Source organism: Diadema antillarum, unplaced genomic scaffold (assembly GCF_040938485.1).
Source record: "Diadema antillarum isolate AM-2024a unplaced genomic scaffold, OU_Dant_1.0 seq00000218_RagTag, whole genome shotgun sequence".
Classification (NCBI taxonomy): domain Eukaryota; kingdom Metazoa; phylum Echinodermata; class Echinoidea; order Diadematoida; family Diadematidae; genus Diadema; species Diadema antillarum.
Window position 1 is genome coordinate 280,028 of NW_027271273.1, and position 18,178 is coordinate 298,205.

The 18,178-nt window shown below is 39.5% G+C and overlaps 1 protein-coding gene across 1 annotated transcript in view; it reads right to left on the minus strand.

Moving 5' to 3' along the window:
• LOC139729135 (pleckstrin homology domain-containing family H member 1-like) overlaps positions 1-18,178 on the minus strand; it is a 113,511-nt gene that overhangs the window by 57,691 nt on the left and 37,642 nt on the right. The window contains exons 2-3 of the mRNA XM_071640065.1: positions 14,379-14,441; positions 2,305-2,469 (exon numbers count right to left, since the gene is read on the minus strand). Coding sequence (XP_071496166.1) covers positions 2,305-2,469; positions 14,379-14,441 — 228 coding nt within the window. The remainder of the gene's footprint in view (positions 1-2,304; positions 2,470-14,378; positions 14,442-18,178) is intronic.

Sequence of the window (18,178 nt, forward strand, 5' to 3'; positions counted from 1 at the left end):
AGAGGAGGAAAAAGTTGTTGTTGTGCATCTTCTCCAACTTCAACTACAAGAGTGTCCGGACAAATTTTGTGCAGAGATGGAACATGGTGGACATTTTCAGCACGACATCACCGCATCCCGACACCTCCTTGACCCAGCTAAAGATAGGGAACAAGGTGTCCTTCATGAGAGCTGTGTCACACACGACATCCAAAGCTGACACTTCCCAGTCTAAGAGCATATCCCTGTCAGCCATGCACTGTTAAATCATGGGCCTTCCTTCTCCTTTTTCCCCCCAGCTTAATCATGATTGGGGAGGAAGATCATCAGCACATTGAGTAGCACACCTGTTGTGTTACAGCTCACATTCAGGTTCGTCCAGGAATAGTTACAAGCATGCCGTATAAACACTGCGCCGATGCTTGACAGCGAGAGTGTATGATTCATGGTCGCTCTCAACATGGTAATCACTATGAATCAGACTAATGAGTCCCTATGTAGCACGCTATGACCCGCAGAGTTTGGAAATACTGGTCGGGAAGACCGGCTTCACTTTTAATTCATCCTTTCCACTTTCCATGCATCCAAGCACCTTATTAAAATGGCATGTTAGACAATGCTTACCTTCCTACAATGGACGTGGTGTAGAGGAGTTTGCATGAATCATGTCTTTGGGTCTTCTATCCACATGTTCAGTTTGTGAACTGTCTCACAGAGTTTGGAAATACAGAAGACCATTCTTGTCTGCAACTCTCCCCCCCCCCTTCCCAATAAAGGGGGGGGTGGGGGTAGAGATGGGAGGATGCAATAGCCAACTGACATGATTGACATTAATGGCGATTGCATGCCTCTACCAAGAAGAGACAGAATGACGAAAGGCAGACTCATAAAGGAAGAGGGAGGGGGACGGAGTAAGGGGGGGGGGGGAGGAGGAAGGGTTAGGGTTGAGAGTAGGTAGCATCTTCTAGAAGTGCTGACCTTAATGCTGTCCTCCCTCTCTCTCGTCACATGTATAATGGAAGGGCATGAATTTAAAGTGCAATCACTCCGCACACAGCCGGAGACAGCATTGTTCGATCAAACATCCTCCTGGCTAACCAGAACTGTCCAGATTCTCTGTATTGGGATGAGTGACGCCCTTCCCTACTCCATAATTTGAAGACAGAGTTACCAATGGGACCAGGGGGAGGAGGAGGAGGAAGAGGGGAGAAATGGATGAACGATGGTGGGGGGGGGGGGGGGGAAGCATCATAGTAGTGTAAGAGGGGAAAAGAACTGAAGGTAATACAAATGCTTCAATTCTTCACCTTTTCTCTCAGCCTGACCTTTTCTCATATTCTTGCAAATTCTGTAACTTTCTCACTTTGTCTTATACTCAGTCTTCCACCCTTCCCCCTCTCCTAGCTCTCAAAATCAAAAGCTGGTCTTCTGTTTATTGACCCATGCTACCAGTAATTTACTCCATCTCCCCTGAAAGGATCGCATCACTGTTCCTCCTGCCCACCCGCATCCACTTCATCAAAGCAGATCACTAACATCACTCTTGTGTTTGAGAGCTAAAAAAAAGAAAACTACACATGAAACCCTGCCGCTGTAGCCGATGCCTTCGGGGTAACCAGACAAACAAATTTAATGAAATGTGTACACGCGTGCCATCAATAAAAACTATTTATGCTGAAAAAACATGGGGATAGCCCGAGCCAACGAGAGGGCATGTTTGGCTGTCTAGAGCTAATTAGTTGGCAGGTAAAACGAGACCAAACCTGCAGGTGCCAATTTCTCGCCAGCTAAAAATACACATAGAGGAAGTTTTGTATGAGCGAGATTGTGCACATTACCCTAGAGGCTTATTAAGAATTAAACTTGGGACGAGGTCTAGATGTTCTGCTGTATCTCGCAAATATTTTGACACACATTGGAGACTGTTCTCCGTTCTGTCACATCGCATGAGCTCATCATACAAGCATCATCAAAATTTGTTCATTTTTTTTTCTGTATTTGTGCACTTTCAGGGTTTGGAAGCAGTATACTTTCTTCCTCTAGGAGTTAAAAAGATATGATGCAAATGTTGCTTCATACTTTGACACAGCATGGTACAAACACTTTCATAATGCCAGTAAAATGAGCTGAATTCTCCAGCCACTTCCCTTTTGCTGGCTGACCACCCGGCCCCTTGCATGTGGTTGCCGATTGTAGACTCCAACACCACCAAAGCTGACACCAAGGAGGTACTAGGCGAGCGCTCGCCTAGTACCTCCTTGCTGACACTACCATCCACCATCACCTCCCCTCTGTTGCCTAGTTGGCCCGCATCTCTCTCCTCACCTGTTCCCGTAGCTGCTGCTCTAGGTGCTGGATGATGTCCTCCTTCTCCCGACATAGTCCCTCCAGAGCGATGATGCGCTTGTTGGTCGCCTGCTTCTGCTCCTGGCTGGTCGGGCTGCCTTCTCCCTTGGTCAGCAGGTCCAGTTTCTTCTTCAGTTCCTTCACCTGGGCACACAGAGACGGGAGAATAAAATATAGGAAAACTTGATGTCCAGATTCATTCATCTACAGGACATGCCATATCTGAACATGTTGGGGGGGGATCTGCACATAGAAAGCTACAAATGATAGGTTGGTATATTCCAGGTGACCTTATTAATATCCTAAAAAGGTGGACGCAAATGAACGTTTAGTCTTGACCTTAACCATAAATGAGAGAGCTGTCGCACAGTGGAATGGATGCAACACTGAACTGTTCTATTCCTATGCTATTCACTTGGGAGAACACCCATGATACATCTTACTACTGATTTCATGTCAAAAAGAAACTTTACTGAAGTTTGTGGGGTTGCCAATAAAATCACTGACTCATGTCAACACAGAGAACTTTAAGCATTTCATAGCATTTTTTTTTCAATTTCAGGTTCTGATTTTGATGTTCAAATTTTTTACCATTCTGTTCACATGGTTTCACTTTTGTTTATCAACTTGTTGATGACAAGTTGATTTTGCTATAACACGCATTTCCCATAGACACCTGCCAGAGTATACTAGGGCATGGTCCTCAATGGGTTAAAAGTTCAAATATGGTGCTGAAATGCAGTGTATGTCAGCATCATCTGCCTTTTGAGAAAAGCATTTAGGGGAAAGTGTGTGTTAGATGATGAGAAAATATGCTGAAAGACAGTAGGGATGCATATTTTGATTTTTTTTCTCTCTCTTTTCATTCAGCCACCTGTATTGAAGACCATAGGGACTTTAATCTTTGACAGGAAATTGGCACATTACCCCATGCTGGATTCAATGAGTGATAAATCAGTTACTGCAGGAAGTGCTGTTCATGGCCAACCCCAATCTTCAAATTACCTGTAGACCTCTCAAACTAAATCTGCCATAATATGATTACTGCTTGGCTCTTCATGGCTTTTTTTTCCCTCTTCTTTTCATTTTTTTTTTTTCATCCTTCCACAGAATAATGCATTTAATTGAGAGGCTTAAGCAACTATTACGCGGATTTCTTTTAACAAGCCCTATCTCCCACGATCAAACTTAAAGGACAGATGCACCCGAGCGAGGCAGAACTGATATTTGAAAACAGGACATACACATACTGTTAAACATGTTCTAGCTGACTTAAATAGCTAGGGTAAAGTCAAATATTTTCTCCAGATAACAATACTGTCATTACGACAAACTGAAGAATGATATTCATGAAAATCAAACTATATTCCTTAAAGTGCATTGATCACATGCTGTAATAGTTTTCCAAATTTATTCATTCAGCTTAAAATTGTCAAAAAGTTGAATTGAATTAAATTGCATCTCAAACAAAAAAAAATCTCAGTAGATTGGATGTAGAACAAGTATTCACATGTAACAATGAAATATTGCCATTGATCAGCATCATTATGCAAATTATGAAATAATGTCATCCACTTACAACTTTCCCACTATTTTGAATATGAAAATGCCATCAAATGAATTATTATTTTTTTGTCTCTGATGTAGTAACCATATCAACAATCCTGTTGAAAAGTTACCAGTGTTACAAATTCTAGAATGATTTCATCAAATATTTTCCGTGAAGGGATTTCACTAACAGGAAATTTGGTAACAATGGATGTGGCAACCCAATGTGGGAAATTGGTAAAGGGATGAGATCATCCCTTATGTCATTTTCATTTACAATTGTGACTAAATATCTTTCGTTTGCGAAAGGAAATGAAAGTTTTCTCATTATTTTGAAAATTTTAACTAAAGTATTTTGTTCATGTGGTGTTATTCTATTTAACAAGGAATTCATGAACTTTTATTTCAGAAGCCATTATGAGGGTTCTTGAAATGACCCTATTCCCAACAATCACATCTGAAAGACACAAATTAGCACATACTGTCGCAGGAATGCCAATGTTGGCAATAGCACTGCAGTATTCTGAGGACTAAAAATTTTGTTGGAAAAACAATATTTTCATCTTTCTTGCCATGGACAAGTTCAATAATACATTCTGGGAAAGAGAGTATTTTCCACAAAACCTGCAGTGTTTGTGAGCAAAACAAACAAACAAACAAACAAACAAACACAACAATAAAACTGTAAAAAAAAAGAAGTAAAGATGGCATCTACGTTGTTGCATGCCCTGAAGTAGGCCTGAGCTGTCTCCTGCCCATGTACATTCTACGTCATTGTCTGCACAACCACGTTGCATATATGTGCAATGTGCGCCGTATGGGAAACGGCATGCTTACACACGTGTTTCTGCTAACGTATAGTGTAAGCTCACGCGTCTCGCATATATACAGGATGGAGCGGCTCATTGGCACAGAAGAGGCACTCACTTCCCATGGCCTGGGCCCTGGTTTGTTTCGCTCCTCTAGATCGGCGTAATCGTGCCAAATTTCCTTTTGTGTAATGGATACTGATTAATGTTGTTTACATAGAGCAAATACTGTCATGTTTTAGTTTTTTTCTTTCTTTCCCAGTTATGGTTAGCCCTCTCCTAACTATCACGTAAAGTATAAAATGGGGACATGGATCCTCATCAAATCATTGGCCAAAAGCAATCACACAACCAGTCTTTAATTTTCACAAAATTCACAAAATCAAAAAGAAAATGCACGTAAATATTTCTTGGTTGTAAAGGGATTGTATAGTTTTGTAGAGACTTAACTTCAGGTTTTTATCATTTTTTGGTGAGATAGTGAGAAACCTCTTATGAAATATGAAAGAGCATGTAATTCCATAAGGATTTCAACATTTATTTGATGAAAATTGATTTTGAAATGGCTGAGATATCCAAATCAGAGTGATCCTAATAAAGTGTTGGACCCACAATTTATTATGATCATTTTGTTTAACTCTGTTTTTGGATGTTTCAGCAATTCCAAACCTGATTTTCATCAAATAAACTTTGAATTTCTCTTAAAATGATATGCTCTGTACTATTTCATAAGTGTTTTTTTGGTATCTCGAAAAAAAGTTAAAGCCCAATTTTCATCTCCACCTACACTGTACCATTCCTTTAAGTGACATCTGATAGTGGCTACCAACATAAAATCAAGTAATTATTAAAAAAATACTTTTTTTTAAAACAGATGTGATAGATATATGGTAGAGTATATATTTTGTTGAAGCAAACAATGATATTAAAGAAAAAAAATTCCTAAAAGGAAAGAGCTTTGGAAGCCTTCATTCTGAATGACATTCACCCCAGCTGTTAGGATTGCACACAATATCTATGCGGTATGTAAAATAAAATAACAATGATAATATCAATTCATAAAGTGCGAAACTTATGTACATAATTAATATATTCTTCTGCATTGCAAAATCTTCTGATATGCTTGACAATAATGCAGGTCCCAGAAAAAACAAAACAAAACAAAACAAAACAAAAACGAATACAAGCAAAGCAAGTAGAGGGATAAAGAAGTGGTGAGTAAAAAGGAGAAAGGGAGGGAGAGAGATTACGGTGGGAGGATAAGAAGGATGTGATGATGCTATTGCCAGGGAAAAAGACCGTGGTGAAAAAGGTGGGTGGTATTCCAAGAAATGGCAACCTCCTTCCAGACATGGAGAAACAGTCATCCTTAGGGGCGTTCCCACAGCAGTTTGGGAGCGAGATCATTATCTTTGGCATAGTCTCACAATAATGATAAATTAATTAACTAGTTACAATTATAATCATTATGTTTGTTATTGCTTTCATCATCATTATCTGAAATACATGAATACACTCTATCATTTTAAGTTGTTTGTGGGGTGGGGGACGATTGGTATGGCATACATTGGACAGTAGAAATAGATCTTGCCTGTCATAAAGCTTTCATGGGGGCTGCCCCATCATTAGCGCAGAAAACTGCAAAGTTTCAGTTGTTTAAAGGTAGGGAATCCCATTTGCACGCCTTAAATGAAGAGTTGTATAAATACAGTGGTATGTTGAAGAGAGTATCATTTTAGAAACTCCCATAAAGTATTGAAAGTGGAAGGTAACATTTAGTACATTTTTTTGACCGTTAGATTTTGAATGGAATTGTTTTCGGGGCTCACCGTAAATTCCAGTACATTACTAGGCTACCTTTGCAGACCCATGTACTGCATGTGTGTCCATCATGTATATTTTGTGAAGAAAGTTCATCAACAGTTACAAACATTTCTATATACATTCTTGCCACACACTCTATATGTTATTACATCAGCTCTTGTACTTTTAGATTTGTGTTTATAGATCACAAATACAGAAGAATGCAACAAAAAGGCTTAAGTGTGGCTGACACACAGAACTACTGAGTAGTTGAGTTTTGTGCATTATTCAAATTTTAGATAACTGTTGACTTCCTAATTTCTAAGCAGTGGCCTAAGCAAGTCCCCTGAGGTTCATATTTAATGTTTTGCTGCATTTTGGGAGGTCTGTAAAAGGTATCCCCTACCTTTAAGAAAGCCTTTACAGAAGTTATCACATGCCACTACTAGCTGCTCTCATCTGCCCAAAAGCCCTATCTTAATGTGTTGACATTCTGCATTCTTTACATTCCTTGCTCTAAAACAAGCTTCATCCTCTACAGTTTCTTGCGATGTTTGCAACTGTCCCATGTTGTTTGGCCGCAACTGTCATAATAACCGGTCAGCCATTACTGAATTTTAATTGCCCAGCTGGGGTCAGGGGTCGGGCGCCTCCCAGAAGCCAGGCAGACAGGGGGACTCTGTTATGGGATGTCCAGCCCATGAAGATGGAAGGTGATGAACGAAGCGCTCACTTCAGTTTATGTTTCCATGTCATGTGGATTACAAATGACAACTGAAGAGAGCACTTAGCGGCTGAAGTGATCCCTGGGCAATGATGTCACCAAATCGCCGTGACCTTTGCATTCCACACGAGGTGTTCTTGCTCCTTCATCCTCTTCCTCATGTGTGGGGGTAAACAGGGCTTCATCTCCTCACATATCCAGAATTGACATGTCTTCATCAAAACAAACTGTTGTTTCTCACACATAATGAATGGAAGTTATTTCATACAAACTCGTTGAATAAATGAAAGCTATACAATTTCATACAAACTTGAGAGTACATTACTAACATGAATATTGCTGGAAAAAGTCTTATGCATTTTCTACTTCATACCTGGTAACAGCTATTAATTCTAAACACAGTCTAACATTCACCATAAGGAACCATCTTATTTCAATTCTGTTACCATTCTATTATGACTGGTTTTGATGGCTATACTAGTAGATTTGCTTCACATAACTGTGATGAAAACGTTCAGAAGACTAATAATAGTCTCTTAACTGTAACCAGTCCCTGATTACAGCCATGAACACATTAGGTGAATGTTTCACTCCTTCTTTTGCCTCCCTAACTAAACCCAAACTGCTGACTCAAGCCTTGTAACAAAAATATCCCTGCTCCTTTGCTCACTAGGCATATTCTCTGCCTGCATCCACAGGCTTTGGTGGCTGGTTAGTGACTGTTTATAGTTTGTTTTATGTGAGCATCTCCCTTTCTCACAGTCAACTATCCCTCTTTCTTCCTTCATCTCTTCCTCTGCCTTCTCTTTCTGATACCCCATTCATACTAACCAAAAAGGGGGTTCTGAAGCCTCCTATAGCAGCCTCATGCAGCCTTTCAGCTCAGTATAAACAGACAGAATTCAGAAAGGGAGGTCCGGTAAGGTCAAGTTCTGAAACTACTTCCATGGGGTGGTTTCAGAGCCTGCTATGGCAGCCTCAAAGACCCTTGGCTGCAGGATAAAGGGGATGGGTTCAAGAAGCTGCTTTTTTGTCATCCCAGAAGTTACACTGAAGATATCGTCAGCTCATGTAAACAGCCCAGCCGTCATGACCAACCGTCATGACCAACCGCCGCTGACGAATGACAAATGCTGCACAACTTGCACATTTTTTAGCTCAATCACGTTTGTGGTTATGTAAAATATTATTTCAAAAGCCTGTGCCATGTATCACAGGGGAACTCAGTTACCATTGGAACTCTGCGAGTGCTTGCTTTGGGTGAAATCACCTCTTGCAATATAAAAAGTGTAGAGACCACTTTTTCGAGCAGGTTTTCGAACCCCCTTGAGGAGACAACCCACTCACAGTATAAACGGGGTCTCAGTGACTTCCCTTCCACTGTTCCTATTATACTTCTGTTTCTTTTCTTGCCTATTACACTATCTGATGGATGGAATGAAGGGAGCGGAGTAACAGGGAGGGGAAGAAAAACAAGGATTTAATGAATACATATATTTTTGAATGTATTGTTATGGTATGAATGAATATTAGTATGTGTATTTTCATTCCTAACGGTCTGTTCCTCCTGTTTTATACCATTTCCGTTATGTATGCCAGCTGTGGGAGAAGATTTTTCTATGATTTTTCATCTGACAATAATCATTCTAGAATCCTGATTCTTGACATAATTAATATTCTTTTTTAATCCCATGTCATTGGCTAGGCCTAATATTGGCAAAATAATCAGAGCACCTATTTTGGGCCTGAAATTGGTGTCAGAAAATATCGTTCTGCAGGTGCACTTTCGACAAGGTGCGGCAGGGCCGAGAAGGTCTGCAGGGCCAAGTCAGGTAATTAAGTTAACCTTTCCTCATGTATCCAGGCAGTCAGTCCCGTCTGGTCTGCCACGTAAGGACCCAAATGAGATATCCATGTTTCAACCGCAGGGCAGGACTTAAAGTGAAATGCCACTGTATCATGTTCAAGTTACTTTTGTAAAGTAGAGCAGAGTCAAACGTAACAGCAAAAAAGTTTCATTAAAATTGGACTTAAAACAAGGAAGTTCATGGATTTTGAAAGTTTAGGCAGTCTTATTGGTCCTCAACCATATATGCAAATTAGGCAAAGCACTGATGTCACTGCTTTTAAAGCCTATACCCACGTCTTGGACTGATATTTTGCAATTATATATCTTATACATAAGTGGAGAAGATAATGTATTATCATGTCTTTTGGATTGCAAGGTAACAGCCTTTTTTTGTGTGATGATAATAGATAAGAAGTAAAATGATAAAAAGGAATTACATTCATTTTTTACATTCTCTGGATATTACTACCAAATCAAAATGATTAATTCTTTACAATTTTTTATATGTCAAGAATAATTTCGATTCATTTGATATCACGGCTACTGAGAGATACCCAGCTGCTTCCATCATATTTATCAAGTTATCATTACATCCAACTCACAAACATGACTTTTTGTTTGGATTGCAATGATGTTGCTAATCTTGATCTATAATATGGCCTTGAGGATTAACATTTAAATCCTTTAGATGAAGGAGATTATATCCCCTAATTCATATCTATTTTTGTTGGTCAATTGCAGTCCAGTGTTGATCATGCTAGTTGATGTCATAGTCAGAAAATGGCATCCTTTGCCAAATTGAAAGGATCTTTGACTTTGCTCTTTCACTTTCATCCCTTACCATTATAGCAAAACAATTCTCTCTATCGCATACAGCCAATATCAAGCGATATCACCTTGCGATACCGATATCACCTTGCGATACCGATATCTGATCGATCCCTCTTGGGACGTACACTTCCGGTTTACCCCGTAGAACTATGTGGCTTACCCACGTCAAGTCCTTCACCTATGGATATTTTCCATAACTTCGTTTTTTGCATCATTGGCCAAGCATTGGGCCGCTTTCGCAGAAGAATCCCATTCATCAAATTTAAAGTTACAGATTAGAAAATAACTCTATTATTCGACAGATTATAAGACAGAATTTGATACGATCTGTGAATACTGGTACTTCGGTGTTCAATGTGCATAAAAGTGTACATTTACAAATAGCGCGTTCATAACCAGAAGTTTACATCCCAAGAATTGAAGGTAAAAAAATTAGAGCGCCACACGCGTTCAGATTCAGAGAGCTATAGGCCTATGCGATAGGGAAAATTAAATTGCCTCTTTACATCTTTCCTTGAATAATACCACTGTACATTTCTTGCTGATGTTATGTTCAAGAATATGAGATTTTTTGGCCCAAATCCAAATGACCTCTGACATTTTGGCAATAGGTCCAACCTATGCAGCTCATCTACACCTCACAAAGAAATCATTTTTCTTTGACAGTGTTTCTGAGATCTGGGGCTGACAGATACACAGATGGACTATAAAAAAAAAAATGGGGGGGGGGGTGGAAGGGATAAAAGAACCAAACAAGTGGCCTTGACTTGTCTTAAAAGTCGTACCAAGCAAGACCTCTTAATTCTTGTCACCACATCACACAGACAGAGAGAGAGAGAGAGAGAGAGAGAGAGCACTCCTGAAAGAATGAGAACAGTTCGTCCTTGGGTCTGAACATGACTCACGAGGGAGTCCTCCTCATTCCTGACCAACACCGCAAATCATCGCTGTGAGCAACCCAAGGTTGCATAGAGCAGGGTTTTTGTTTTTTAATTAAAAACTTCAAAGCATACAGAAGAACACTACATGAGTTAAGTCCTCAAGGATCCTCACTGTCAGGTAGATTTTATTGGGTGCCTACTGGCTCAATGCAGAAGAGGAGTGGAGTCTATAATCTTCATAAAACATGATACTGAGGCCTTGTAGTGTCAAGGTTTATGTGTATTTATGGCCATCAGGTCCTTCCTGTTTCCTTTTTCTCATGTTTCTGAAGTATCCATTAAACGAGAAGACAAGACCAAAACAAACCAACAACAACACATGGAAACATCTCTCCAATTCTGCCTTATCTCCAGTCAGCCCAAGAGAGCGACATCGGACAAAGATTACTGGAGACATACATGTTGTAAACCCTCGCTTTTCTTCTCGTTGTTGAAATAGAGATGCTTTTCACTGAATGTGGACAACTGTCCCCTGAGAGAATGACGGAAGGGAAACTGTCTCCACTTTACAAATTAGTGTCCTACCAATTTGCAAGTTCCACAGAAACATGACACAGTGGAAGCTGATGGCAGTTCACTTTCACTGCAGAATCTACCTCCCCCCACCCCCCCCCCACCCCCGAACTTGGTTTCAAATTTTGCCCTTCAAAAGGAAATCAAGGAAAACTTTCCCTCCTATAAAAAAATCTGTTTTATATACTACAAAGTAAAATATGACATCATGCACTAGTAATATGCCAAAGTGCATTAATTTAATGTGTAATGCCCATCAATGTATGAAGTATTTTAGCTTGATGATTTGATATAAGCGTGGTTAAAGAAATATATTTATCAGGATTTCATCTTAATGGAACCAAGAACTATTCCACGAATCCGTACAACTGTACCAGTTTGGATAGGGAATATTTGCCCAAAATATATTCCTTTTCGGGAAGTATGCACTCACAAAAATGGACTTTAACTAAGAGAAGAAGACTGTCTAAAATAACAAGAATTGTAATCATATGGACGAAAAGTACATTGTATGTACTAGTCACAGTAAACTTTTGTCCAATCCTCCAATAATACCTGACTTTTTGCAAAGAAGAGTCAAAAAGGACTTTTGTGTCATATTCAAAATATGATTTGATCAAAACATTTAATGTGTTGTCTAAGAGATGGCAATCTTATTTCCTGGAACAATTCAGGCAGAATAACTACTACAAAATACACACTGACCCGCACCTATCACTCAGTTATTTTTACTATCTATCGATTCAAGGAGATGTTATCAGTTCGACAGCATCCCTACCACTTTCACATCATTCTGAATTTTTCCGATGGAGTCAATAATAAGAGAACTCCGGGGCAATATATTCAATCCTTGTCACACGACATCTTATCGCCACTCTTACGTTAATGCCTCTGATGTAAGAAAACGCCTCCGAAGTGTTTAATAGTAAGGACCTGTTTTCTGTGCAGAATTTACTCGCTGCACGCAAGAATCAAATGGAATGGCAAGGCGTTCAGAGTGTCGGCCTGCACAGTCGGGCAAAGGAGAACGTGGGGTGATGTTTCTACCATGTAGTCGGCGAGGGCACGGACAGCATTTTTATTGCACCGCCAGCCATCTTTAAATTACGCTGGCAGAGAGTGGGGCTATCATTAGGGGGAAACTTTAGCGCTCTTGACTCCCTGAGCAGTTCTCTCTCAGATTTGCTTCTTAATCCTTCTCCCTCTCTTTCTCTTCCCTATCTGTAGCGTCTATCTCTGGAAGCTTCTTTATATTTCTCCGAGAGCAGCAAGAATTTATTCTGTAAAGCCTTGCTTGATTGTCTATGCCCAACAATAATAAAACTTGCTCTTGGAGTATTGCCTACATGCTGACTTCATTTCAAGTCTTTTCCACACCCTCCAAAGCAAAAGTAGTGATTCACGTTTTTTTTCTGCAAGAATATATTCTTCAAGCACCATCTCTCATTTCAGAAGAGAAATATACTCGCAATACATGCCTGTGTTGACAGACAAAATGAATTTTGATGTATAGCAGCTGTTGGAGCTGTAACATTATCTACATGGATGAAGCTCTCAGTTAACTTGCATAAATACTGTGCACTGTAGTAACATTCCAAAATGAAATAAGTGCAAACAAGCATTTTTGTGATTAAGGTAGTAATAAAAAACATTACCTATGAGTATTTACTGCAATCACAAGGAGTTGGAAACAGCTTCTCCTTCTCCATCTCCTTTCCTCAAACCATATTCAGCCTCTCATCTTCCCAAAACTGAATTTCCAAAATCTCATGAATGTCTGGAAGGTAGGCTATACAAGGCTGACTTAGGGGATTCAATGCCAGAGGGGATGCTTGTTACGGCTGACCTACAACAGTCGGAAGACAAGCTAGTGTACCAGATACCGATGTAACCCATACTCAAGATGGCACGGAAAGAGATGGATAGGGAGAGAGGGAGCATCTTTAAGCATACAGTACATCCCATCCTCATGTTTTCAATGCTGACATTTGTTTTGTTTTGTTTTGTTTTGTTTTTTTTTTGTTTTTTTGTTTTTTTGGGGGGGAGGGGGATTGTAGCATAATATACTCAATCTCTACCTCATATTGCCTTGCATGTTTAAACATACACTTTGCATTTGTCACTGATGATCCTCATATCCCTTTCAGTTGGACCTTACCCAATTGGTTCACTTTTCATCTCTAAATAAAATAAACAGGGCAGATCCCCTGGCATATCAACAATAAATTACTCATGCTAAAATGAAAATCACCTCCCCTGAAAATATGAACCCCAAAACTCAGCTAGCTCCTCCAGTGGTCTGCCACCTCAACAGCACCCGACTGCACCCACTGAATGCTGCACCATCTGAAAGGGGTTAATAGTCAGCAGATTCTCTCCGACTCAATGAAAATTTGTGTACTACAGAAGAGTGTCTGGGGCAAAACTGTAACCGCACCAACTTTGGTACCACCTGTCCGCCACCACGCACCTGACATCAGGGGCAGAAAGCGCAAGTTGTCACGACAACTGACACGAAGGAGCCACTCGGTTGTCCCACCATCTTGTCGTCCTCGCAACGATTGGTTCAGTCTGACATATGTGTCAGCAACTTTGTGAGTCGCCGTCAAAATAATGACTTCACATTCAAAACAACTGCGAGTGACCTTTGTTATGTATTTGCTGCAGTCATGCATTTTGTTTTTACACGCAATCCCATACAGTTGTTTCACTTTCGTTTCTTGAGAATATCCACAGCACACAAAGAGAATGCATTAATCAAGAGATTAAAACATTTACTGATAGATTTATATCACAGAAAGAGGGACAGTTTAAAGCATTATCTTAAACTTCCCAGAATGCATCAATCAAGATATTAACACATTAATAGACTAGACTAAATTGAAGAAAGCAGGATGGCTTAAAACATTTTCTTTTTATTTATAAACTGAGAAGTTAAACTGTCCATTTACTTTCTAAAGGTTATCTCAAAACTAAACTTTCAGCCTGTGATATTTGTAGGACCTACAATTAAAGAATAAAATGCATAATCTTACCTCTTTTTCTGCTTGCTCGGCTCGCTTTGTTGATATTTGAACCTTCTCCTCCAGCTCTTGCATCTGAAAAATACATTTGATACACATACATTAATCAACTCATTGACAATAGACCTCGTGCATCATGTGAAAAGTATATACACATTAGGTTTCAGATTCCCTGTAGGGAATACAGTGCCTAGTATGGCTGGATGATTTCAGTATGCCAAAAAGTCCAGTCAACATGTGCAGAGATGCCAACATCATAACCAACACTGCAGTATTCTAAGAGCAGAAAAGGCAGATATTTGTCGGAAAAACAGTGGTTTTTTCCTTTCCTGCAATAGACATGTGTAGTAAGTAACTTTTTTTGGAGAAAATAAAAAGTATTGTGCATAAAAGCATCAGTTGGCATCTCTGCTCATGTTTAAGGCACATGCAGTATTAAAGATGATAGAAGACAAATTAAATCATATTTGAGATCAGTTGAGATATGTCACAAGAAAAATAGACTGTGTTATTTATAAGGCATGATCAACACCTCCTTGGCCTACTGATATTGAAAACTACTGTAAAACGAGAAATGTTCGCGTGCATTTTAATTTCGCGAATTTCGCGAACGCCAAGATTCGCGAAATTAAAATGCACGCGAAATGTCTTATCTACACTATATGCATTGAACGCAAGAGGCAATTCGCGAAACTTTCTTGCCACGAAAAAGGCCGTAGGCTCCAATTCGCGAAAATTTCGTGCCGCGAATATATCATGTTTTACAGTACACATTCTACTGCTCTGTGCTCATATTCCACCCAAAGCTGTAAGTTAGTGAGGTACACAGATACACAAAATGTCAATGACATTGCTCATAAATCCAATGCTTTTAGGACCATGGTAGTTAGTGCATGAATCTATGGGTGAGCATCATGTCTTGGAGGGGGAGGGGTTAATGGGAACACTCTCTATCATATTTCCTCCTGACCCCATCAAGAACCATCTTTTGAACAGAAGATCTAAATCATCCTCTCTAAATGACATTTTGATGAGCCAACCACTCTGAAACAATAGCCTCTTCACTTCCTATAGTTACTGAAATTAGCAACTGCCTTTAACAAATCCCATAATACAACAAATACATCTTGTCCAGTACTTCCCCCTTGTATCACTACAACAGTAGTATCATTGCGTTGCTTGATTTGTTGGAACCGATGAGAAATAATGCTCTTTAAACGTTATATTCTCTGTATGTTTAGGGCTTGTTTTATGTATCTAACATTAACAATCAAAGAGAAATACCTGACCACATAAATGGCAAATTATTCTAACTATACATTGAATGTCATGCTGTACGCGACTATTTCCAAGCCTTTTCTTGTTACCATGGATATCATTTGACAGATATTATAAATAGGTGTACCATGGTACTTCTTTAACCTGTAATCAGCACAGATGAAATACACAAATGATATCACAGATCTCAATACACAACCTTCAACTAATGGAAGAACGATCAATGCCTCTCAAAATTCTGATGCAGCCAAACTGCTGCATGTTTGTCTTCAGCTGGTTGTGTTTGTCAAATAAGGTCATCATTTTTCACGATGCATTGAGCAGATTTGACAATATGATCTACAACGTGCTATCAGGTTATTTCGCTCGTTCTCTCTCTCTCTCTCAACTCCTCCGCATATTATTTTCTTCCCCTTCTAGTCACACGCTGCAGGACGTCGAAATGAATATTGCATTCAGATCATCCAAGCACACCCATGGGAATCCCATGATCCCACATACTGCAATTTGTGTTGGTTCACACAGTGGGGCACAGAAAGGGAAGCACAAGAAATCTAATCCGTCTATCTCATTACAATGAAAAGAGTGAGGGAGAGAGAGAGAGAGAGAGACAGAGCCTGTAAGAGGAGAGTATTTGGACTCCTCCCTGACTAAGGAATATTACTGATACCATCACTGTGTGTTTGCAACCAGTCACACAATACCAGCAATATGGCAGGCTGTCTCAGGATATTGAGAAGTCCTGGAATAACCCTAGATAAAAAGTCACATGACTATGTTGTATTACTCTCGATCGCACAACGACGCCCTAGCTGTGATAGTATCGTATACCTGCAAATATGAAATGTAGGTAAAAAAATGCAATGAAATAAAGTTTCACCAATGCTTCACAAAATAGCATACAGCTTTGATGATCCTAAACATGTATCAATTTCAAGACCTGTGATCACATAAAATATCTGCACCCATTAGTCACTGCTTTTGATCTAGACATTGCAAAACTAAGGCTCCATGAGTACAAGTGAATATCATTTCCACTTTTTCATCTTTTGCTTTCAATTTAGTGGAGGGATTCAAATGCTCTTTAACTTACTGTAAAAGCGGAAATTTTCGCGGTGTTGAAATTTTGCGCATTTCGCGCAATCAGAAACTAGCGCGAAAATAAAAGCATGCAAATATTTTTGCTTGCCATATGCTCCTGTGCGTGATATCTCGATTCCGTGGAATTAAAAACACGTGAAACTCTTCTTACCCGGTCAAGTGCGAAAAATTAGTCGCGCGAAAATATCCACTTTTACAGTATTAGAAAAAAAAAAGCTTGACTGAATACTAGAAAGATGATACCCCAGAGAAACAAGCAAATGGGACAAGCTTCTATCAATCCAAATAGTCTGCTTTAAATAACTAGTGCCTGTGATTTCCATATCCTTATGACAATAACTGTATACTACATATATTCGGCGAGTGATTTTTCACAGTTGGGATAACTAAATTTCCAAACAATTTTTGGAGTGGTTAAATTCATGCTCGTGGAATAGAGTAATGAATGGAAAACTGAACACATGCATATGGCATATTTATATCGCATGTTGTTAAATTTGCGAATAGCACCTGATTCACAAAATTGTAAGAATAAAAACCTAAGAAATATACGTTGCATACAGTACATCTGTTTGTACAGGACTACAAGACATTTAGTAGGTAAAAAATAGATCAATAACAGAGATATGGTTACAGAGAAGAAAAAGCAAGACAGCAAAACGTAGAAGAGTGGATGATATTAAAAGGAAAAGAAAAAGAGTTTAAAAAACGTGTGAATCAGGAGACAAAGATGGAGAGAAATCGGAGTTGAGAAATTAATCCTAAGAAAGCAAAGAAAGAAAGAGGGAATGAGTACATCCAGACTCTGAGTGGGTGGGACTGGGAGACGGAGAGTGGAAAGCCTGCACAAACTTCAGGCACAGACATTCATCCCTACATCCAGCACCCCTGTTACTCTCCCCATCAAGCATCTTGGGGGGTGAATGAGATTGATTTCTTGAAGGGGCATTGTCTGCGAGACCCAAGTCCACCACGACATACGAACGTGAAATTTGAGACTATTTCCCATCTCAGGCAATTTTCTCTCCCGTTGCATGCACTCATCCACCTCCCCCTCCCCCCCCCCCCCACTTTCCAATCCATGCCTTATATCATCTGCCCCTCCCTATCCAAGCTCTATCCATTGTGTCTTGATAGGAATGAACAATTTTATTTTTAATGTGCAAACACGAACACACGAACACACGCACACACACACACACACACACACTGACACACACATTAACACTCAATATCTTTCTTTCACTCTCACTTCATGCATTTATGTATCTTTTGTCAATATCGTTTCCCTTTTTTTTCACTCTTGTTTTCCTAAAAGAGAATGATTACACACCTGATTAAAAATGTTATGCTGTGATGTAAACTATATTAAGCACATATTGATAAAGAATAAGAAATAAAGACACAATAATGAATACAATGACTGCAATATC